The sequence below is a fragment of the Medicago sativa genome, chromosome 4 (genome assembly GCF_051527215.1).
Source record: "Medicago sativa cultivar Bolivia chromosome 4, Bolivia_mono, whole genome shotgun sequence".
In the NCBI taxonomy this organism is placed as follows: domain Eukaryota; kingdom Viridiplantae; phylum Streptophyta; class Magnoliopsida; order Fabales; family Fabaceae; genus Medicago; species Medicago sativa.
The window spans coordinates 67,754,501-67,780,929 of NC_140752.1; the positions used below are offsets into that span (position 1 = coordinate 67,754,501).

Here is a 26,429-nt window from a genome sequence, read left to right on the forward strand (position 1 = left end):
CGATGGAAGTAATATACATCAAGATTATTTAATATTGTTTCAACATCTTCTGGTGTATGCTTTCTTTCTATATGAAATGGCCACAAATGATGCAAATATCAGGTCGTGTTTGGTTGCGTTTTTAGTGTTTGTAGTTTTATCAACTGTGAATTTGGTTAATGACAACAATGAAATGATTATCAATGGTGATTCAACAACTAAGGTTTTCTTTTTAAAAAGTGATTCATCATATCTAAAAAGTAGACATGACAACAAAACTCGTCCCTGTCCAGATCCGGCCGCCCCCGCACCGAATTTAACGGGGAAAAACCGATTTAACAGGGCGCGGGTGTGGAAGAAATCTGGGTTTTTATTACGGGGGAGGGGATGCTTTTACCCGCCCCGCACCCGCTTTTTCAAATTTAGTTTATTAAATTTTATAATCTTATTTCCAAAAGCACCAACCTATTTTAATATATTATTACTCTTTAAAAACATATTTATTATAATTATTTTACTTTTTTGAAATTTTTTTATTAGATCTTTAATTATTAATATAATTATTGTATTTTGTTGCTATGAAAAAATATACATTTTTTAAATATTTTATAAAAAATAGAGATTTCGCGGGTGAAGGTGGGGGCGAGGTTGGAATTTTTTTTTTTCCGACCCTGTTTGCCAAAAAAATTCCAAAGTTGACCCCCTATTGAAAAAAAATACAGAAATGACCCACTTTCAATTTTTGGGGTTTTTTTTTTTTGTCGTTTTCTGGAGTCCCGCCGTTTCAAATGGCGGGAATGAGCCGTCTTTCTGACGGCCGTCACGTCGCTGCAGGTTTTGTCCTTTTTTTTTATTTTTTTTTCAGTACCGCCATTTGAAATGGCGGGAATGAATATATCTTTTTTTTTTTCGTTTTTTTATTTTTTAAGCCATTATTTGTTTATTTATTTGTTTAACAATAAATAAATAAATATTAATTTATTTGTTTAATAATAAATAAAAACATATTAATTTATTTGAACGCATAATACATAACGTTATTAACTATCAGTTATTTATACTCGGACAATTTCTCCTAATATAACCGTTTTTTTTTTTGGCCATTATTTGTTTATTTAAAACACAAATAATAATAAATGAAAATTAATGATAATAAATATTAATTTATTAATTTTAAAACACTAATTATTTTATTCATACGAAATAAAAACAAAAACTACTTTCTCCTCGGCAACCATTTACGCCAATGTAAACTATGACCTCCCGTAGCACATAATTTATCTTTTTTAGTTCGTACGGGTCGTTGATTTTGCTCTTCCTCTTCCTCTTCCTCTTCCTCATCTTCTTCCTGTTCCACATCCTCATCAGGAATTTCAGCATCATCATTAGTTTCCATAGCGACTTCATTTTGCACTTGTGGAGCTGAGTTGGTCCAGATTTCGTTAACGAAGTCATCGTCATTAAACCCTGCTGCCAGACTTTCTATAGTATTAGTTTGTGAATTTGTCCAATGAGGTGCGTAGTTTGTTTGGGGATAGTTTACAATGTGTGGGGGGGGTTGGTAGGTTGAACGAGGAGTACTGTGATTGGTCTGGATAACTGGTTTGTGTGGTGTACTGAGTTGGATTGTAGTCATCAAATGAATAGTTTGATGTTCGGGAGCTTTCTCCATGATGACTTTGTTGAGAATAGGTTGGATATGGGATTGGGGTGTTATATAAGATTTCGTTTGTGGGTTGTGGAGGTGATTGGTAAGTTTGGTTGTAGTTGTAGTTGGTGGATGGGTTAAAGCTTTGGTCAAAGTTAGTGGGTGGAGGTGTCATGAATTGGTTGTATGTTGGAGGTGTATTTGACCACATATTTTCATCTGGCACCGTATAGGTTTCTGGCGCTGCAGGATAGTCACACGACAATTGTGGTAAAATTCTTGCACATGCTTGCCTTGGGTTTGTCAATAATACATCTCTAGAAAGCCACAGATGATTTCCGAAAAATTCCCAATACCATGCAAAATATTGACGATTTGGATAAACCTCATGGTTATACCGAATGCCCTGAAGTGCTAATTGATGTCGTTGGTTCCAGTTTTGGACTTGACGATGATGCTTATCTCTCCACGAGCCTTTAATTTTATCTTTTGTCAAATTAATTTTGTGGAAAGCTTTCAAATTATCTGGTAAGGCAGGTGGATATTGTGGTAAGCCAAATTGAAGCCGAACTCTGTCCGTTTGGAACCCATGCATTCGCCTATATTAGTCTCTTCTTAACACTTACGAACTTGCAAATATTTTCAACACACAAAACAACAATGGCACCCACACCAGAGAATATATTTTTCATTGTCCATTACAATGGAAAAGTTTCAAGAAATCAATTTGGTTCATTTTTTGAAAGTGAGCAAAGAAAATGTTTTTACGTTAGCATCAAAAGCACCATTGATCATTTGAAAAAAAGAATAGAGCAGAAGCTGCACCTTAGTGAATCTCAGGTGATATCCAAAATTATATATCGAGCACCACAGACCTTTGCTGAAGGTCAATTCCAGTATAATGACACCGAAATATACGACAACGATGACGTTGCAGATATGTTTGCCACTCACAAATATTTTAATGCGGTCGGTTCCATTGAGTTATCGGTTTCAATTGAAAACCGGGAGATTACACAACATCGCCAAACAGCGCAACCGCGTCAAACACCTCAACACAATCAAACACCACAATATGAATTTGAACCTTCGTCTTCATCACAACAATTACCGTACACCCAACCGTTCTCACAAACACACTATGAATTTGAACCCCCATCTTCATCACAACAATTACCGTACAACCAACCGTTCTCACAAACACAATATGAATTTGAACCCCCATATTCATCACAACAATTACCGTACACCCAACCGTTCTCACAAACACAATATGAATTTCAACCCTCATCTTCACAACCACCACCGCAAACGCAACCACAAACACAAACCCGCCTAGAAGATATTTTCACTTGTCAGTTTGAAGACATCCCAGACAACATTCAAGAACAAGAAGAAGAAGCTAGTAGTGAAAGTGACGAAGACGAGGCACTTCAGCATGATGCAGATGAAGAAGACGGACACCAAAACAGAAATGAAGAAGAAGATATTTGGAGGAACATTATGTCTGGCACACAACCACAACCACCGCAACAGGCAGTGCCGATCAGAGCCGCTTACTGTCCACCGCTGCATATGCGTAACGTTGACGTTGATGCATATGATGCTCTACCTACAGACAATCACTGGAATACTAATGTTCCTGTCGATGGGGTTATTGAGCAAGGAATGACATTTCACAGCAAAGAAGATTGTTTGCATGCAATCAAGTCTTTCCACATCCGACAATCGCTGGATTACGATGTTATACACTCAGATCCAAGAAGATATGTCATTCAATGTACCCTCGAGACTTGTCAATTTAAGTTGAGAGCGTCCTTTAGAAAAAGGAGTGGCAAATGGAAGATTGGGACCATGATGGGTCCACACAGTTGCACATCGACTCTATTGTCACAGGATCATCGCAAGCTCAACTACAAACTTATAAGCCAAAGCATCAAAACACTTGTGCATGCAGATGCCTCGGTAACTCCAAACTTGATCATTGCGCACATTAAAGAAAAGTTTAACTACACAACCACATATCGAAAGGCGTGGTTAGCAAAGAACGCGGCCATCGAATCTATTTACGGGAAATGGGAGGAATCTTATAATGATCTTCCGCAATGGTTGAATGTGATGAAGGAGACAATGCCAGGGACCGTCTTTGATTTAAAAACGCAAATTGGCGAGAATGGAGAGACACAATTTCATCGTCTATTTTGGGCCTTCTATCCATGCATCAATGGGTTTAAGTATTGCAAACCAGTTGTCCATGTCGACGGGACGTGGTTGTATGGCAAGTACAAAGGGACATTGTTGCTTGCGGTAGTACAAGATGGAAACAACAAAACGATTCCAATCGCCTTTGCGCTTGTCGAAGGTGAGACAAAGGAGGGCTGGAGTTTTTTTTTGAAAAATCTAAGAAGGCACGTCACAAAAGGAATATCTGTCTGCATGATCTCCGACAGACATGAATCAATTAAAAGCGCATTCAATGACCCAAGGAATGGTTGGCAAGAAACTGGTTCAACTCATGTGTACTGCATTCGACACATTAAGCAAAATTTCATGAGGACAATCAAGGATGGAGATCTTAAGGATGTTGTAAATAATATAGGTAAGCATATTATCTTACGGTTTTTTTTATATCGTGTTATTATTAAATAGGTTCACTATCTAACTAATTGTTTTTTCTTAACGTGCAGGACATGCCCTAAACATACCCTTGTTCGATTACTATCGGGGTGTAATCCAGAATGCAAATCAGCGTGCATTAGATTGGGTGGACAATATTCCGAAAGAAAAATGGACTCAAGCATATGACGAAGGTCGACGATGGGGTCACATGACAAGCAACATCGTTGAGTCGTGGAACTCTGTGTTTAAGGGAACACGCAACCTACCTGTTACGCCTATAGTTCAATCAACCTACTATAGGCTGGCATGTCTCTTTGCTGATAGGGCTCAAAAAGCGTTTGCAAGGGTAGGTTCCGGAGATTTGTTCAGTGAATATTGCCAGAATGTGATTAAGGATGAAATTGTTAAGTGTAACACCCCGTTTTTCCCAACTTGAAAATTTCATCATAAATCAGAGTATTTAAATCACAAACGGAATGTCACATACTTCCTTAAAACCACAAAATAGATAATAATAATTATCTTTCAAAATTCAACGTCAAAATCTATAATCATGCAGCGGAAATTATTCGACATAATAAAAGTCTTGGCACACAGGCCTTATCAGAAATCTCATAAGTTTTAGTTAATGTTTATTCATAAAAAGTTCATGAAAGCAAGCCCCATCCCGTTACATATCAGAGCACCTAGACACAAGTGAGGAGTCCTCTCACGAACGCTTCTAATCTTTATTACCTGCACATTACCCACGGTCGAGGCAACATATACGCAGAAGGGGTGAGATTTCACAGTCAATAAATTAAACATATAATTCGTCAAAATGCATTTAACAACATAAATCATCATTTACATTTAAAACATTTACCATTTAGCATTATATCAAATCATATTCAATTATCATTGTCAAATATCATCATTAGTTCGTAAACAATTATCATCTCTAATTCATAAGCAAAAATCATCATTAAGTCATAATCAAGTATCATCATATATTTAACAACTTAAGACATCATAAACATCAGCATTAATAATCATTTAGTATCATATTATTATCATCATCAAATCATAATCAAACGTCATCATCAAAGCATCATCATCAAAGCATAATCAAACATCATCATTAAAGGCATCATCGTCAGACATCATCGTTAAATCATCATTAAATATAAGTTATGACGACTCTACAATGCAACTACAACTTCAACAACAACTCAGACAACTTCAACAACAACTCAGACAACCTCAACAACAACTTAGACAACCTCATCAACAACTTAGACAACTTCATCATGCATGTGGTACCAATACAGAGCATCAAGCTCCCAACCAACTTATATGAGCGTAATTAGGCTCTTCAGGGCATCAAGCCCCCAACATAGTGAGCAAAAGCTCCAGGGCATCAAGCCCTCACCAATCATGTGAATGACTAAGCATTCCAGGGCATCAAGCCCTCAACCAACTTATACGAGTATGCAATGGACTCAACTTCCAACAACTTAGACAACGACGTGTACAACTCATACGACTCATAATCATGGACAACTTCTTAAATTCCAACAACATAGACCGACTCATGCAACCTCAAGACACTAACAGTCGACAACAGAAAACAGCAGCAAGATACAACATATAATAGCGTCTAAATAACATATCAACATTAAAGGGAATGAATCATAACAACTTATAATCATAACGCATCTTAAATAATTCTTATACATCATCACCACTAATCTCAGTCACCTAAACAGACCTCTGGAACTTCTGAAAGTATCCTAAACAACCATTTTTCTTACTTATAAGATCAACTCATGACTACACGTGCGAAAGGATCGCATCGGGACAATTTTGGGCAACTAACAGCCTAACTCGCAGTGGCGAGTAATTTGCTCGCAATGGCGAGCTCGAAGGTCCTACTCGCAGTTGCGAGTAACGTTGCTCGCAGTTGCGAGCGATGCGGTGCAGCTCGCCGTTGCGAGTGTTTCTACTCGCAGTTGCGAGCGATGAATGTCAGTACGGCCAGAAACCTAAAAATCACAACTTTTCACCTATCTTCATGATTCCTTCATCCATGTGGCATCTAATTAACACCCTAGACAATATCTAAGGTCTGTAAACTAATTTTGCATCAATCTAACATCTTTTCATGGTTTAATCATCAAATCGGTCATTTAACCCTAATCTCAATTCTCACCAAAACTCAACCTAATCATGTTAAATTCAATTCTCAGAACCATACCCTTAATTATATTGAAAGCTAGTCTCACCCTTACCTTAATTCAGATGAACAAAGCTTGCGAAAAACAAAGTGATGAAAACACCCAAAAATACTGCTTCAGTGCGCGATAGTTTTCTCTCAACTCAGACCTTGTTTCGACGATCCGAACGGTGAAAAGGTAGACCCAGGTGTTGTGAATGCTGTGTCCAAAAATCGTCACGATCCAACGGTTAACGAGTGAGATATCATTGTTTTACTGAGGTAGGTTTCAGAAAAACGGAAATTGCTTTCTCTCTTCTTTTTGGTGGCTACTCTTCTCACAAAACAGTTTCTACGTAATAGCTATTCCAACCTAGTCTCTCATATTTATAACCCTCCAACTATTCTATTTACTCTTTCTAATAATTATAATTACCTACTAAATATAATCTAATAAATAATAAACCAAATAACATATATATATTTTCACACAAAATAACAAGTATATTATACACCGAATAACATATATTCACATAAATACATCACATAAATATAAATATATTTCCAGGCTCAATAAATAAACCAAATAAATCAAGTAACAAAGAATAAATCAAATAATTAAAAAAAGTGGGCGTTACAACTCTCCCCCACTTAAAGAATTTTCGTCCTCGAAAATTGAACATCCTGCAAACAACTCTGGATTAGTCTATACCACAAACAACAATTTTAAACAACATACAATCAAACAACAAGTCAGAACAACAAAAGACAATGTAAAATTATTACACAACACTACGTTGCTTGACACGACTCTACTACTTGGCCGGACGGACCGACCTGCTCTGATACCAATTGTAACACCCCGTTTTTCCCAACTTGAAAATTTCATCATAAATCAGAGTATTTAAATCACAAACGGAATGTCACATACTTCCTTAAAACCACAAAATAGATAATAATAATTATCTTTCAAAATTCAACGTCAAAATCTATAATCATGCAGCGGAAATTATTCGACATAATAAAAGTCTTGGCACACAGGCCTTATCAGAAATCTCATAAGTTTTAGTTAATGTTTATTCATAAAAAGTTCATGAAAGCAAGCCCCATCCCGTTACATATCAGAGCACCTAGACACAAGTGAGGAGTCCTCTCACGAACGCTTCTAATCTTTATTACCTGCACATTACCCACGGTCGAGGCAACATATACGCAGAAGGGGTGAGATTTCACAGTCAATAAATTAAACATATAATTCGTCAAAATGCATTTAACAACATAAATCATCATTTACATTTAAAACATTTACCATTTAGCATTATATCAAATCATATTCAATTATCATTGTCAAATATCATCATTAGTTCGTAAACAATTATCATCTCTAATTCATAAGCAAAAATCATCATTAAGTCATAATCAAGTATCATCATATATTTAACAACTTAAGACATCATAAACATCAGCATTAATAATCATTTAGTATCATATTATTATCATCATCAAATCATAATCAAACGTCATCATCAAAGCATCATCATCAAAGCATAATCAAACATCATCATTAAAGGCATCATCGTCAGACATCATCGTTAAATCATCATTAAATATAAGTTATGACGACTCTACAATGCAACTACAACTTCAACAACAACTCAGACAACTTCAACAACAACTCAGACAACCTCAACAACAACTTAGACAACCTCATCAACAACTTAGACAACTTCATCAACAACTTAGACAACTTCATCATGCATGTGGTACCAATACAGAGCATCAAGCTCCCAACCAACTTATATGAGCGTAATTAGGCTCTTCAGGGCATCAAGCCCCCAACATAGTGAGCAAAAGCTCCAGGGCATCAAGCCCTCACCAATCATGCGAATGACTAAGCATTCCAGGGCATCAAGCCCTCAACCAACTTATACGAGTATGCAATGGACTCAACTTCCAACAACTTAGACAACGACGTGTACAACTCATACGACTCATAATCATGGACAACTTCTTAAATTCCAACAACATAGACCGACTCATGCAACCTCAAGACACTAACAGTCGACAACAGAAAACAGCAGCAAGATACAACATATAATAGCGTCTAAATAACATATCAACATTAAAGGGAATGAATCATAACAACTTATAATCATAACGCATCTTAAATAATTCTTATACATCATCACCACTAATCTCAGTCACCTAAACAGACCTCTGGAACTTCTGAAAGTATCCTAAACAACCATTTTTCTTACTTATAAGATCAACTCATGACTACACGTGCGAAAGGATCGCATCGGGACAATTTTGGGCAACTAACAGCCTAACTCGCAGTGGCGAGTAATTTGCTCGCAATGGCGAGCTCGAAGGTCCTACTCGCAGTTGCGAGTAACGTTGCTCGCAGTTGCGAGCGATGCGGTGCAGCTCGCCGTTGCGAGTGTTTCTACTCGCAGTTGCGAGCGATGAATGTCAGTACGGCCAGAAACCTAAAAATCACAACTTTTCACCTATCTTCATGATTCCTTCATCCATGTGGCATCTAATTAACACCCTAGACAATATCTAAGGTCTGTAAACTAATTTTGCATCAATCTAACATCTTTTCATGGTTTAATCATCAAATCGGTCATTTAACCCTAATCTCAATTCTCACCAAAACTCAACCTAATCATGTTAAATTCAATTCTCAGAACCATACCCTTAATTATATTGAAAGCTAGTCTCACCCTTACCTTAATTCAGATGAACAAAGCTTGCGAAAAACAAAGTGATGAAAACACCCAAAAATACTGCTTCAGTGCGCGATAGTTTTCTCTCAACTCAGACCTTGTTTCGACGATCCGAACGGTGAAAAGGTAGACCCAGGTGTTGTGAATGCTGTGTCCAAAAATCGTCACGATCCAACGGTTAACGAGTGAGATATCATTGTTTTACTGAGGTAGGTTTCAGAAAAACGGAAATTGCTTTCTCTCTTCTTTTTGGTGGCTACTCTTCTCACAAAACAGTTTCTACGTAATAGCTATTCCAACCTAGTCTCTCATATTTATAACCCTCCAACTATTCTATTTACTCTTTCTAATAATTATAATTACCTACTAAATATAATCTAATAAATAATAAACCAAATAACATATATATATTTTCACACAAAATAACAAGTATATTATACACCGAATAACATATATTCACATAAATACATCACATAAATATAAATATATTTCCAGGCTCAATAAATAAACCAAATAAATCAAGTAACAAAGAATAAATCAAATAATTAAAAAAAGTGGGCGTTACAACTCTCCCCCACTTAAAGAATTTTCGTCCTCGAAAATTGAACATCCTGCAAACAACTCTGGATTAGTCTATACCACAAACAACAATTTTAAACAACATACAATCAAACAACAAGTCAGAACAACAAAAGACAATGTAAAATTATTACACAACACTACGTTGCTTGACACGACTCTACTACTTGGCCGGACGGACCGACCTGCTCTGATACCAATTGTAACACCCCGTTTTTCCCAACTTGAAAATTTCATCATAAATCAGAGTATTTAAATCACAAACGGAATGTCACATACTTCCTTAAAACCACAAAATAGATAATAATAATTATCTTTCAAAATTCAACGTCAAAATCTATAATCATGCAGCGGAAATTATTCGACATAATAAAAGTCTTGGCACACAGGCCTTATCAGAAATCTCATAAGTTTTAGTTAATGTTTATTCATAAAAAGTTCATGAAAGCAAGCCCCATCCCGTTACATATCAGAGCACCTAGACACAAGTGAGGAGTCCTCTCACGAACGCTTCTAATCTTTATTACCTGCACATTACCCACGGTCGAGGCAACATATACGCAGAAGGGGTGAGATTTCACAGTCAATAAATTAAACATATAATTCGTCAAAATGCATTTAACAACATAAATCATCATTTACATTTAAAACATTTACCATTTAGCATTATATCAAATCATATTCAATTATCATTGTCAAATATCATCATTAGTTCGTAAACAATTATCATCTCTAATTCATAAGCAAAAATCATCATTAAGTCATAATCAAGTATCATCATATATTTAACAACTTAAGACATCATAAACATCAGCATTAATAATCATTTAGTATCATATTATTATCATCATCAAATCATAATCAAACGTCATCATCAAAGCATCATCATCAAAGCATAATCAAACATCATCATTAAAGGCATCATCGTCAGACATCATCGTTAAATCATCATTAAATATAAGTTATGACGACTCTACAATGCAACTACAACTTCAACAACAACTCAGACAACTTCAACAACAACTCAGACAACCTCAACAACAACTTAGACAACCTCATCAACAACTTAGACAACTTCATCAACAACTTAGACAACTTCATCATGCATGTGGTACCAATACAGAGCATCAAGCTCCCAACCAACTTATATGAGCGTAATTAGGCTCTTCAGGGCATCAAGCCCCCAACATAGTGAGCAAAAGCTCCAGGGCATCAAGCCCTCACCAATCATGTGAATGACTAAGCATTCCAGGGCATCAAGCCCTCAACCAACTTATACGAGTATGCAATGGACTCAACTTCCAACAACTTAGACAACGACGTGTACAACTCATACGACTCATAATCATGGACAACTTCTTAAATTCCAACAACATAGACCGACTCATGCAACCTCAAGACACTAACAGTCGACAACAGAAAACAGCAGCAAGATACAACATATAATAGCGTCTAAATAACATATCAACATTAAAGGGAATGAATCATAACAACTTATAATCATAACGCATCTTAAATAATTCTTATACATCATCACCACTAATCTCAGTCACCTAAACAGACCTCTGGAACTTCTGAAAGTATCCTAAACAACCATTTTTCTTACTTATAAGATCAACTCATGACTACACGTGCGAAAGGATCGCATCGGGACAATTTTGGGCAACTAACAGCCTAACTCGCAGTGGCGAGTAATTTGCTCGCAATGGCGAGCTCGAAGGTCCTACTCGCAGTTGCGAGTAACGTTGCTCGCAGTTGCGAGCGATGCGGTGCAGCTCGCCGTTGCGAGTGTTTCTACTCGCAGTTGCGAGCGATGAATGTCAGTACGGCCAGAAACCTAAAAATCACAACTTTTCACCTATCTTCATGATTCCTTCATCCATGTGGCATCTAATTAACACCCTAGACAATATCTAAGGTCTGTAAACTAATTTTGCATCAATCTAACATCTTTTCATGGTTTAATCATCAAATCGGTCATTTAACCCTAATCTCAATTCTCACCAAAACTCAACCTAATCATGTTAAATTCAATTCTCAGAACCATACCCTTAATTATATTGAAAGCTAGTCTCACCCTTACCTTAATTCAGATGAACAAAGCTTGCGAAAAACAAAGTGATGAAAACACCCAAAAATACTGCTTCAGTGCGCGATAGTTTTCTCTCAACTCAGACCTTGTTTCGACGATCCGAACGGTGAAAAGGTAGACCCAGGTGTTGTGAATGCTGTGTCCAAAAATCGTCACGATCCAACGGTTAACGAGTGAGATATCATTGTTTTACTGAGGTAGGTTTCAGAAAAACGGAAATTGCTTTCTCTCTTCTTTTTGGTGGCTACTCTTCTCACAAAACAGTTTCTACGTAATAGCTATTCCAACCTAGTCTCTCATATTTATAACCCTCCAACTATTCTATTTACTCTTTCTAATAATTATAATTACCTACTAAATATAATCTAATAAATAATAAACCAAATAACATATATATATTTTCACACAAAATAACAAGTATATTATACACCGAATAACATATATTCACATAAATACATCACATAAATATAAATATATTTCCAGGCTCAATAAATAAACCAAATAAATCAAGTAACAAAGAATAAATCAAATAATTAAAAAAAGTGGGCGTTACAACTCTCCCCCACTTAAAGAATTTTCGTCCTCGAAAATTGAACATCCTGCAAACAACTCTGGATTAGTCTATACCACAAACAACAATTTTAAACAACATACAATCAAACAACAAGTCAGAACAACAAAAGACAATGTAAAATTATTACACAACACTACGTTGCTTGACACGACTCTACTACTTGGCCGGACGGACCGACCTGCTCTGATACCAATTGTAACACCCCGTTTTTCCCAACTTGAAAATTTCATCATAAATCAGAGTATTTAAATCACAAACGGAATGTCACATACTTCCTTAAAACCACAAAATAGATAATAATAATTATCTTTCAAAATTCAACGTCAAAATCTATAATCATGCAGCGGAAATTATTCGACATAATAAAAGTCTTGGCACACAGGCCTTATCAGAAATCTCATAAGTTTTAGTTAATGTTTATTCATAAAAAGTTCATGAAAGCAAGCCCCATCCCGTTACATATCAGAGCACCTAGACACAAGTGAGGAGTCCTCTCACGAACGCTTCTAATCTTTATTACCTGCACATTACCCACGGTCGAGGCAACATATACGCAGAAGGGGTGAGATTTCACAGTCAATAAATTAAACATATAATTCGTCAAAATGCATTTAACAACATAAATCATCATTTACATTTAAAACATTTACCATTTAGCATTATATCAAATCATATTCAATTATCATTGTCAAATATCATCATTAGTTCGTAAACAATTATCATCTCTAATTCATAAGCAAAAATCATCATTAAGTCATAATCAAGTATCATCATATATTTAACAACTTAAGACATCATAAACATCAGCATTAATAATCATTTAGTATCATATTATTATCATCATCAAATCATAATCAAACGTCATCATCAAAGCATCATCATCAAAGCATAATCAAACATCATCATTAAAGGCATCATCGTCAGACATCATCGTTAAATCATCATTAAATATAAGTTATGACGACTCTACAATGCAACTACAACTTCAACAACAACTCAGACAACTTCAACAACAACTCAGACAACCTCAACAACAACTTAGACAACCTCATCAACAACTTAGACAACTTCATCAACAACTTAGACAACTTCATCATGCATGTGGTACCAATACAGAGCATCAAGCTCCCAACCAACTTATATGAGCGTAATTAGGCTCTTCAGGGCATCAAGCCCCCAACATAGTGAGCAAAAGCTCCAGGGCATCAAGCCCTCACCAATCATGTGAATGACTAAGCATTCCAGGGCATCAAGCCCTCAACCAACTTATACGAGTATGCAATGGACTCAACTTCCAACAACTTAGACAACGACGTGTACAACTCATACGACTCATAATCATGGACAACTTCTTAAATTCCAACAACATAGACCGACTCATGCAACCTCAAGACACTAACAGTCGACAACAGAAAACAGCAGCAAGATACAACATATAATAGCGTCTAAATAACATATCAACATTAAAGGGAATGAATCATAACAACTTATAATCATAACGCATCTTAAATAATTCTTATACATCATCACCACTAATCTCAGTCACCTAAACAGACCTCTGGAACTTCTGAAAGTATCCTAAACAACCATTTTTCTTACTTATAAGATCAACTCATGACTACACGTGCGAAAGGATCGCATCGGGACAATTTTGGGCAACTAACAGCCTAACTCGCAGTGGCGAGTAATTTGCTCGCAATGGCGAGCTCGAAGGTCCTACTCGCAGTTGCGAGTAACGTTGCTCGCAGTTGCGAGCGATGCGGTGCAGCTCGCCGTTGCGAGTGTTTCTACTTGCAGTTGCGAGCGATGAATGTCAGTACGGCCAGAAACCTAAAAATCACAACTTTTCACCTATCTTCATGATTCCTTCATCCATGTGGCATCTAATTAACACCCTAGACAATATCTAAGGTCTGTAAACTAATTTTGCATCAATCTAACATCTTTTCATGGTTTAATCATCAAATCGGTCATTTAACCCTAATCTCAATTCTCACCAAAACTCAACCTAATCATGTTAAATTCAATTCTCAGAACCATACCCTTAATTATATTGAAAGCTAGTCTCACCCTTACCTTAATTCAGATGAACAAAGCTTGCGAAAAACAAAGTGATGAAAACACCCAAAAATACTGCTTCAGTGCGCGATAGTTTTCTCTCAACTCAGACCTTGTTTCGACGATCCGAACGGTGAAAAGGTAGACCCAGGTGTTGTGAATGCTGTGTCCAAAAATCGTCACGATCCAACGGTTAACGAGTGAGATATCATTGTTTTACTGAGGTAGGTTTCAGAAAAACGGAAATTGCTTTCTCTCTTCTTTTTGGTGGCTACTCTTCTCACAAAACAGTTTCTACGTAATAGCTATTCCAACCTAGTCTCTCATATTTATAACCCTCCAACTATTCTATTTACTCTTTCTAATAATTATAATTACCTACTAAATATAATCTAATAAATAATAAACCAAATAACATATATATATTTTCACACAAAATAACAAGTATATTATACACCGAATAACATATATTCACATAAATACATCACATAAATATAAATATATTTCCAGGCTCAATAAATAAACCAAATAAATCAAGTAACAAAGAATAAATCAAATAATTAAAAAAAGTGGGCGTTACATTAAGTCCAACACCCATCATGTCGAACAGTTTGACCGAGAAAGGTATACCTTCTCAGTCCGTGAGACCGTCAACTACAGGGAGGGAAGGCGAATGGGAACTTTCAAGGTGGACCTACAAGCGGGGTGGTGTGATTGTGGGAAATTTCAAGCTTTACATTTGCCTTGTTCCCATGTCATAGCCGCGTGTTCTTCATTTCGCCATGACTACACAACCCTTATTCCAGCTGTGTTCAAAAACGAGAGTGTTTACTCCATCTACAACACAGCTTTCAAAGTAGTACAGGATAAGAGTTATTGGCCCCCATACGACGGTCCCGTGCTTTGCCATAATCCAAACATGCAAAGACTAAAGAAAGGTCGACCCAATAGTACCCGCATAAGGACTGAAATGGACGAGGAGGTGGTAAAGAAGACTCCGACACCGAGACAGTGTGGGTTGTGTCGGCATACTGGTCATATTAGGAGAAATTGTCCGAGTTTAAATAACCGATAGTTAATAACGTTATGTATTATGCATTCAAATAAATTAATATGTTTTTATTTATTATTAAACAAATAAATTAATATGTTTTTATTTATTGTTAAACAAATAAATAAACAAATAATGACCAAAAAAATAAAAAAGGGTTATATTAGGAGAAATTGTCCGAGTATAAATAACCGATAGTTAGTAACATTATGTATTATGCGTTCAAATAAATTAATATGTTTTTATTTATTATTAAACAAATAAATTAATATTTTTTTATTTATTGTTAAACAAATAAATAAACAAATAATGGCCAAAAAAATAAAAAATAAACGGTTATATTATGAGAAATTGTCTGAGTATAAATAACCGATAGTTAATAACGTTATGTATTATGCGTTCAAATAAATTAATATGTTTTTATTTATTATTATTATTATTATTTGTGTTTTAAATAAACAAACAATATCCAAAAAAATAAAAAAACGAAAAAAAAATTAAATATTCATTCCCGCCATTTGAAATGGCGGTACTGGAAAAAAAAAAAAGACAAAAACCTGCTGTAGCCTGTAACACCCTATTTCTAATAAGCGGTAAAACGCGCGAATACATCAGACATGTTCTAGAAATAGATGCTACGTCTCCGAATAAACCACAATACAATACATGCATAAAGATCATGTTACACAACATAGCAGCGGACATACTTAAAAATCATAAAACATCTCCAGATCTCAACAAAATACAATTGTATTCTCCAAATCCAAATAATAGAATATATCAACAACTCCAAGATACATAGTCAAAATGAAACAACATGCAAGGACTATCCTAGATCAGAGCCCTAATCTAGACACTTGCATGAAAAAGAGGAACTCCACTCCTCGGCATCAACAAGCAACAACTAAGCATCCTGCACGCCGTCTATCCATCCATACAGAGAGGTAGGCGGTCCACCACAGACCACTGAGGGTTAGCATTACATCATCATAATCCGTATGAAAACATAGCATTCAAGGAATCATACATATCACATATACAAACCATCCCTCCTAGAATACTAGCATCACATGATTATCATCCCCCATTACTAGCATCTCAAGCTACCACATTATCATCATAGTATAGCATGCATAATCATTCTCTATTCAAGATATCGACAAGAGCTCATCATTTAACAACACTAATCGAATGAAAATATTACTCACCTCATTACTCATCTAGCATGCTTAACTCAACAAGTACAATTCATCATTTCAAAGCAATCATCATTATCAAAGAAATCACCACATCATATGTATATACATATACAATTCTCACTTCATCATTATTATCAAATTAATCATCATCAAGTGGGTTCACCAAGTGTATAAGCACAAACAATTAAGATATGCAATTAGAACATAGTTCAATTATTCACAACCGTCAACAAAATCCACCAATGTACATATACATCAATCCACATAATCACAACGTTCACCAAATTTCACCCATGCACAATTCACCAAGTCACATATTCAAATATGTCACAACTCATCAACTAATCAAATGCATGCAATGTTCTAGACTCTTCTAGATGCATGTGGTACCAAACTCCTCCAAGGTCGTCACCTTATGATGCAACAAAAACATCATTATCAACGGCTATAATCAACGGCAATATGGATACAAGTATCCGGTCAACGGCAATATGGATATAACATCCGAAACGACATATGATGCATGAACATATGACTCAATCCACAATGCATATGTTCACAACAATTCAACGGCTATAATCAACGGCTATAATCAACGGCTATGATCAACGGCTATATGTATATACACGCATTCATCACCAATCACATCAAAACTAGCATGTATAAACTCACCACCAACAATCAACATTTAACATGTTCAACAAACAACATAACATAAACATGTTCATCACCATTCAATTAGTATATATGCATCGACAACAATTCACCACCACTTGACAAATATACAATCACCAACAACATCCACAATTCAATCAACATATAGTTGTCACACATACACATCATCAATCATCTCCACATAAATCAACATATAGTTGCCACATTTCCACATAATTCCTTACAATCCAAATAAAGGAACAATTATAACATATGATCACAAACATCATATTCATCACTCAACAACCATTCATACATCATCTCGTCATCATATTAATCTATTCATAAAGGGTTCACAAGCAATTGGCTCTCAAAAATCATTTTCTACCAAGTTCGTCTCCAAAAATCACAACATTGAAAATAATTGAGTCATCTAACCAAAACCAAGTAAACAAGTTCAATTGCCTATGCCATGTATTCTCACAAGTCACATATGTGTGTAGTAGAGGTTACAAAAGCATTTCATCGGCCACACATGAAGAATTCCCAAAAATCACGAAGTTCGTCTCTTGGCATCATTTTGCAAAATCAATTCATTTCCAAAACAAAACCAAGTTAGACCCAAGCTATGATACTCTTAGAAGCTTAATTATAAACTGATTGAATAAGGTTAGGTGTTTGGAATCCATTGGTATGCTTAAAAGTACACAAAAATACGAAAAAACAAGGTTTTGGGATTCTGCAGAACTGACACGGTCGCGTCGTCAGGACACACGGTCGTGTGATCCCTTACAGGGGACTCTGACACGGTCGTGTCATCCAGACACACGGTCGTGTCATTCCACCAGTACAGCAAAAATGAAATTTTACGTTTTCGTGCATAAAATCTTGTTTTCGAATCCGATTTCAGTTCCGTTTTCACCAATGCATTCCTAACACTTAGACCATACAAACCACACTTGAAAACTTGACATTTCAACATTAAAACAACTTAATCAAACTCATCCCAAAATGACTTATTTTGTAAAAGCTCTTAAAAACAACTTTTACTCAAAAACCCATTTTCTTCCCAAAATAATTTCTCTCCAAAACCAAGTGATTAAAACAGAAAATCATACCATTCTAATCATTCTAACAATCTTCTTAATTCATTCAACATCATCAAAATCAAACTTCTTCATTATCGACCCATTTTCACCAAAAATTGCAAAATCACCACAATTCAATCACAACAATACTTTCATCAACACCCAAAGCATAAATCCAACAACCACATGTACCAAATCAATAACAACAACTAATGAACATGAATTCATGCACAATTTGACACCACAACTTCATTTTTCAACAAATTTGCTCAAGAACACAATATACCCATATTTTTACATTTCAACATGTTAATTCACATACTAACACACAATTATCCCACAAATCATGTTATCAAACATAACAACAACAATTATGCACGAATTTACAACAATTAGATTCAATTCATCAATTTCATAAAATGGGTAAAAAGGAAAAATTATGAATTATGGTTGAATTCTAACCCTCTTACCTCTAGCACCAAGATTCTCTAACCCAAGCTTCAATTTAGCTCCTAGATGATGAATCCCTCTTCTAGCTCTAACCTTCCTCTTCAATCTCTTCAAACCCTTTCTTCTCTCTATCCTCTATCTCTTATCTTCTCAAATGAAAAATGAAATGAAAATGCTGTAACCCTATCTCTCCTCACTAACATTAGTTTATAAAGGCTCACTTAATGGGCTTATCTCACAAACCTTAATGGGCCTAACCCATTTCTAATTCAACCTCAAAAATGTTACTACTCACTTACCGGTAAAATATAACACTAACGGTCACTTAACGGTAATTAAAATAATTACTACACCCTCTCTACTAACTTGGTAAAATAATAATAACTCTCACTAAACACTAAAAATAACTTTCTGCAAAATTACAAAATTGCCACTGCCCTCAAAATGACCAAAATGCCCCTAAGTCCAAAATGACTAAAATACCCTTCTAACACCGAATTCTACGATTCCCAACCAAAAATACACACAGAGGCAAATAATCATATAAGAGCACATATAACACACATAAATAAATAATAAAATAAAACTAACGAAAATCGGGCTGTTACAACTCTCCCCCACTAAAAAGAATTTTCGCCCTCGAAAATTACCTGAAGGAAACAACTCTGGATACGCAACCCTCATCCTACTCTCCGATTCCCAAGTGGCACTCTCACCGGTCGGTCCAACCTAAATCACTTTAACCAAAACGACCTCCTTGCCACGCAAACGCTTCACTTCACGATCCTCAATCCTCACTGGCCAAGTCTCAACGGTCAAATTATCCCTTACTTCCAAATCATCCACTTGAATCACATGAGACGCATCATACACATACTTCCTCAACTGAGATACATGAAACACATCATGAAGATTCGACAATGATGGCGGTAACGCAATCCGATACGCTACAACCCCAACCTTCTCAATAATCTCAAACGGTCCAACAAAACGAGGAGTCAACTTCCGACACTTCAAAGCACGACCAACACCGGTTACATGATTCACTCTCAAGAACACATGATCACCAACCTGAAACTCAAGGTCTTTCCTCCTCTTATCATGATAACTCTTCTGCCTACTCTGAGACGCTCTCATCTTCTCTTGAATCATCTTAACTTTCTCGGTCGTCTCTTGCACAACTTCCGGTCCTAACAAAGCACTCTCTCCTGACTCATACCAACACAAAGGAGTTCTACACCTCCGACCATACAAAGCCTCAAACGGTGCCATCCCGATACTAGAGTGAAAACTGTTGTTGTAAGTAAACTCAATCAACGGTAAACATTCGACCCAACTGACACCTTGCTCTAAAACACAAGCTCTCAACAAATCTTCCAAACTCTGAATAGTCCTCTCCGTCTGACCATCAGTCTGGGGATGATACGCAGAACTTAACCTCAACTTAGTTCCCAAAGCATCTTGCAAACTCTCCCAAAACTTAGAAGTAAACCTCGGATCCCTATCTGACACAATACTAGAAGGAACACCATGCAATCTAACAATCTGCTCAATGTAGATCTCAGCCAACTTCGCCACAGACATACCAGTCTTAATAGGAACAAAATGTGCCGACTTCGTCAACCGGTCAACAATCACCCAAATAGAATCAAAACCCTTAACAGTCTTTGGCAACGCTCCAACAAAGTCCATTGATATACTATCCCACTTCCACTCTGGCACAAACAACGGTTGCATCAAACCTGATGGCTTCTGATGTTCAATTTTAGACTTCTGACAAACCAAACAAGCATACACAAACTCTGCGATCTCTTTCTTCATTCCAGGCCACCAAAACAACCTCTTCAAATCCTGGTATATCTTAGTCGCTCCGGGATGAATACTCAAACTACTTCTGTGACCTTCTTCCAAAATCTGCCTCTTAAGCTCAAGAACACTTGGTACACAAACACGATCACGAAACATCAAAACACCGTTGTCATCCAACCTGAAGTCTCCACCCTTACCATGGTTAACCAACACCACTCGATCTACAAGTTCCAAATCCTCCTTCTGACCATTCTTGATCTCCTCCAGAATATTACTTGTCAGCTTCAACATTCCCAACCTCACACCATCTGGTGTTAACTCACTAACCAAACTCAAGTCTCGAAATTGCTCAATCAACTCTAACTCTTTCACCATCAAAGCAGACATATGCAACGACTTCCTACTCAAAGCATCAGCAACAACATTGGCTTTTCCAGGATGATAACTCAACTGGAAGTCAAAATCCTTAAGATACTCCAACCATCTCCTCTGCCTCATATTCAACTCTTTCTGGTCAAACAAGTACTTCAAACTCTTATGGTCACTAAACACTTCAAACTTAGAACCATACAGATAATGCCTCCAAATCTTCAACACATACACAACGGCCGCTAATTCCAAGTCATGAGTCAGATAATTCTTCTCATGCACTTTCAACTGCCTCGAAGCATAAGCCACAACCTGACGATTCTGCATAAGCACACCACCAAGACCCATCTTAGAAGCATCACAATACACAACAAACGATTCCTTCGGATTCGGCAAAATCAACACTGGAGCTGACGTCAACCTCTTCTTCAACTCTTGGAAACTCTCTTCACACTTAGCATCCCAAACATAAGCTTGTCCTTTCCGAGTCAACTGCGTCAATGGCAACGCCAACTTAGAGAATCCCTCAATGAACCTCCGATAATAACCTGCCAATCCAAGGAAGCTTCTAACCTCAAAAACAGACTTAGGTGATTCCCATTGCAACACTGCATCAACCTTCGACGGATCCACCGCAATGCCACCTTTAGAAATCACATGACCAAGGAAACTCACTTCCCGCAACCAAAACTCACACTTGGACAACTTAGCAAACAACTTCTTCTCCTTCAAAACTCCCAACACAATCCTCAAATGCTCGGCATGCTCTTCTTCAGACTTCGAATACACCAAAATATCATCTATAAACACCACCACAAAACGATCCAGAAAAGGATGAAATATTCTATTCATGTACTCCATGAAGACACCTGGCGCATTAGATACTCCAAATGGCATCACGGAATACTCATAGTGTCCATACCTCGTTCTGAACGCAGTTTTGGATATATCTTCCGCCTTTACTCTAATCTGATGATATCCTGATCTCAAGTCAATCTTGCTGAACACCTCCGCGCCAACCAACTGATCCATCAAATCATCGATCCTCGGAAGTGGATACCGATTCTTAATTGTCACCTTGTTCAACTGCCGATAATCCACACACAACCTCATGCTACCATCCTTCTTCTTAACCAACAACACAGGAGCTCCCCACGGCGAAACACTTGGCCTGATAAACTGTTTCTGAAGCAACTCTTCCAACTGCTTCTTCAACTCACCCAACTCTAATGCAGACATCCGATACGGCACAATCGAAATAGGACTCGTTCCCGGAACCAAATCAATTGCAAACTCAACTTCCCTCTCCGGCGGTAATTCGGTAATGTCGTCCGGAAAAACTTCTGGAAATTCTTGCACTACCGGCAAATCACCAACTCCTTTCTCACTACTCTCCTTCAATGAAGCGAACATCATGAACACACTAGCTTCGCCATCCAAAGACTTCTTCACTTGCTCCGCGGTTAAGAACCTTCCACCTTCTTCAGCTACCAGTTTTGAAAACGTTATACTCTTGGTTAAACAATTAATGTTAACACCAAAAGTCAACATCCAATCCATACCAAAAATAACGTCCATACGCTTCAACGGAAGACACACAAGATCCAACTCAAAATCAACAAGAACCTTAACACAAACCACAACCAACTGAGCCTCTGCAGCCAAAGATACCTTCCCTTGCCAGACCCAACGAACCTGAAACAAACTGCTACTCCCCCACTACGCTCAAACCCACTTGAAAGAACAGAACAACACAACAAGTACCGACAGTACTCCCGTACATGTCGCATACAACAGGGAATTCAACAGGTTTTGGTCTGGACAAGACCGACCACGGCTCTGATACCAACTTGTAACACCCTATTTCTAATAAGCGGTAAAACGCGCGAATACATCAGACATGTTCTAGAAATAGATGCTACGTCTCCGAATAAACCACAATACAATACATGCATAAAGATCATGTTACACAACATAGCAGCGGACATACTTAAAAATCATAAAACATCTCCAGATCTCAACAAAATACAATTGTATTCTCCAAATCCAAATAATAGAATATATCAACAACTCCAAGATACATAGTCAAAATGAAACAACATGCAAGGACTATCCTAGATCAGAGCCCTAATCTAGACACTTGCATGAAAAAGAGGAACTCCACTCCTCGGCATCAACAAGCAACAACTAAGCATCCTGCACGCCGTCTACCCATCCATACAGAGAGGTAGGCGGTCCACCACAGACCACTGAGGGTTAGCATTACATCATCATAATCCGTATGAAAACATAGCATTCAAGGAATCATACATATCACATATACAAACCATCCCTCCTAGAATACTAGCATCACATGATTATCATCCCCCATTACTAGCATCTCAAGCTACCACATTATCATCATAGTATAGCATGCATAATCATTCTCTATTCAAGATATCGACAAGAGCTCATCATTTAACAACACTAATCGAATGAAAATATTACTCACCTCATTACTCATCTAGCATGCTTAACTCAACAAGTACAATTCATCATTTCAAAGCAATCATCATTATCAAAGAAATCACCACATCATATGTATATACATATACAATTCTCACTTCATCATTATTATCAAATTAATCATCATCAAGTGGGTTCACCAAGTGTATAAGCACAAACAATTAAGATATGCAATTAGAACATAGTTCAATTATTCACAACCGTCAACAAAATCCACCAATGTACATATACATCAATCCACATAATCACAACGTTCACCAAATTTCACCCATGCACAATTCACCAAGTCACATATTCAAATATGTCACAACTCATCAACTAATCAAATGCATGCAATGTTCTAGACTCTTCTAGATGCATGTGGTACCAAACTCCTCCAAGGTCGTCACCTTATGATGCAACAAAAACATCATTATCAACGGCTATAATCAACGGCAATATGGATACAAGTATCCGGTCAACGGCAATATGGATATAACATCCGAAACGACATATGATGCATGAACATATGACTCAATCCACAATGCATATGTTCACAACAATTCAACGGCTATAATCAACGGCTATAATCAACGGCTATGATCAACGGCTATATGTATATACACGCATTCATCACCAATCACATCAAAACTAGCATGTATAAACTCACCACCAACAATCAACATTTAACATGTTCAACAAACAACATAACATAAACATGTTCATCACCATTCAATTAGTATATATGCATCGACAACAATTCACCACCACTTGACAAATATACAATCACCAACAACATCCACAATTCAATCAACATATAGTTGTCACACATACACATCATCAATCATCTCCACATAAATCAACATATAGTTGCCACATTTCCACATAATTCCTTACAATCCAAATAAAGGAACAATTATAACATATGATCACAAACATCATATTCATCACTCAACAACCATTCATACATCATCTCGTCATCATATTAATCTATTCATAAAGGGTTCACAAGCAATTGGCTCTCAAAAATCATTTTCTACCAAGTTCGTCTCCAAAAATCACAACATTGAAAATAATTGAGTCATCTAACCAAAACCAAGTAAACAAGTTCAATTGCCTATGCCATGTATTCTCACAAGTCACATATGTGTGTAGTAGAGGTTACAAAAGCATTTCATCGGCCACACATGAAGAATTCCCAAAAATCACGAAGTTCGTCTCTTGGCATCATTTTGCAAAACCAATTCATTTCCAAAACAAAACCAAGTTAGACCCAAGCTATGATACTCTTAGAAGCTTAATTATAAACTGATTGAATAAGGTTAGGTGTTTGGAATCCATTGGTATGCTTAAAAGTACACAAAAATACGAAAAAACAAGGTTTTGGGATTCTGCAGAACTGACACGGTCGCGTCGTCAGGACACACGGTCGTGTGATCCCTTACAGGGGACTCTGACACGGTCGTGTCATCCAGACACACGGTCGTGTCATTCCACCAGTACAGCAAAAATGAAATTTTACGTTTTCGTGCATAAAATCTTGTTTTCGAATCCGATTTCAGTTCCGTTTTCACCAATGCATTCCTAACACTTAGACCATACAAACCACACTTGAAAACTTGACATTTCAACATTAAAACAACTTAATCAAACTCATCCCAAAATGACTTATTTTGTAAAAGCTCTTAAAAACAACTTTTACTCAAAAACCCATTTTCTTCCCAAAATAATTTCTCTCCAAAACCAAGTGATTAAAACAGAAAATCATACCATTCTAATCATTCTAACAATCTTCTTAATTCATTCAACATCATCAAAATCAAACTTCTTCATTATCGACCCATTTTCACCAAAAATTGCAAAATCACCACAATTCAATCACAACAATACTTTCATCAACACCCAAAGCATAAATCCAACAACCACATGTACCAAATCAATAACAACAACTAATGAACATGAATTCATGCACAATTTGACACCACAACTTCATTTTTCAACAAATTTGCTCAAGAACACAATATACCCATATTTTTACATTTCAACATGTTAATTCACATACTAACACACAATTATCCCACAAATCATGTTATCAAACATAACAACAACAATTATGCACGAATTTACAACAATTAGATTCAATTCATCAATTTCATAAAATGGGTAAAAAGGAAAAATTATGAATTATGGTTGAATTCTAACCCTCTTACCTCTAGCACCAAGATTCTCTAACCCAAGCTTCAATTTAGCTCCTAGATGATGAATCCCTCTTCTAGCTCTAACCTTCCTCTTCAATCTCTTCAAACCCTTTCTTCTCTCTATCCTCTATCTCTTATCTTCTCAAATGAAAAATGAAATGAAAATGCTGTAACCCTATCTCTCCTCACTAACATTAGTTTATAAAGGCTCACTTAATGGGCTTATCTCACAAACCTTAATGGGCCTAACCCATTTCTAATTCAACCTCAAAAATGTTACTACTCACTTACCGGTAAAATATAACACTAACGGTCACTTAACGATAATTAAAATAATTACTACACCCTCTCTACTAACTTGGTAAAATAATAATAACTCTCACTAAACACTAAAAATAACTTTCTGCAAAATTACAAAATTGCCACTGCCCTCAAAATGACCAAAATGCCCCTAAGTCCAAAATGACTAAAATACCCTTCTAACACCGAATTCTACGATTCCCAACCAAAAATACACACAGAGGCAAATAATCATATAAGAGCACATATAACACACATAAATAAATAATAAAATAAAACTAACGAAAATCGGGCTGTTACATAGCCTGTCATGAAGTGACTAGTGGCAGGAAGACGGCTCATTCCCGCCATT

At 36.6% G+C, this 26,429-nt stretch overlaps 1 protein-coding gene, 2 long non-coding RNA genes and 1 pseudogene across 3 annotated transcripts; 1 reads left to right on the top strand and 3 right to left on the bottom strand.

The window, feature by feature from the left end:
* Nucleotides 1-1,118: 1,118 nt before the first annotated feature.
* On the bottom strand, nt 1,119-2,222 carry LOC146931040 (uncharacterized; annotated as a pseudogene).
* Nucleotides 2,223-2,287: 65 nt separating this feature from the next.
* On the top strand, nt 2,288-15,550 carry LOC146931041 (uncharacterized). Its single transcript, XM_085707633.1, has 3 exons — nt 2,288-4,226; nt 4,315-4,592; nt 15,086-15,550. The coding sequence occupies exons 1-3, from the start codon at nt 2,288-2,290 to the stop codon at nt 15,548-15,550; spliced, it is 2,682 nt and encodes an 893-aa protein (XP_085563759.1).
* A 596-nt stretch (nt 15,551-16,146) lies between these two features.
* On the bottom strand, nt 16,147-19,613 carry LOC146931042 (uncharacterized). The gene is made up of 2 exons (XR_015006581.1): nt 18,938-19,613; nt 16,147-16,450 (listed from the first exon to the last, which is right to left on the bottom strand). It is a non-coding gene; the product is annotated as an uncharacterized LOC146931042 (long non-coding RNA).
* Nucleotides 19,614-23,020: 3,407 nt separating this feature from the next.
* Nucleotides 23,021-26,191, bottom strand: LOC146931043 (uncharacterized). Its single transcript, XR_015006586.1, has 2 exons — nt 25,790-26,191; nt 23,021-23,302 (listed from the first exon to the last, which is right to left on the bottom strand). It is a non-coding gene; the product is annotated as an uncharacterized LOC146931043 (long non-coding RNA).
* Between the last annotated feature and the right edge of the window lie 238 nt (nt 26,192-26,429).

Excerpts from the sequence above, each read along its gene's own strand:
- LOC146931041 (XM_085707633.1), top strand. The coding sequence starts at position 2,288 with ATGGCACCCACACCAGAGAATATATTTTTCATTGTCCATTACAATGGA. Across the intron at positions 4,227-4,314 it reads GGATGTTGTAAATAATATAG|GACATGCCCTAAACATACCC; the intron begins GTAAGCATATTA and ends CTTAACGTGCAG. Across the intron at positions 4,593-15,085 it reads CTCAAAAAGCGTTTGCAAGG|TTTGACCGAGAAAGGTATAC; the intron begins GTAGGTTCCGGA and ends CATGTCGAACAG.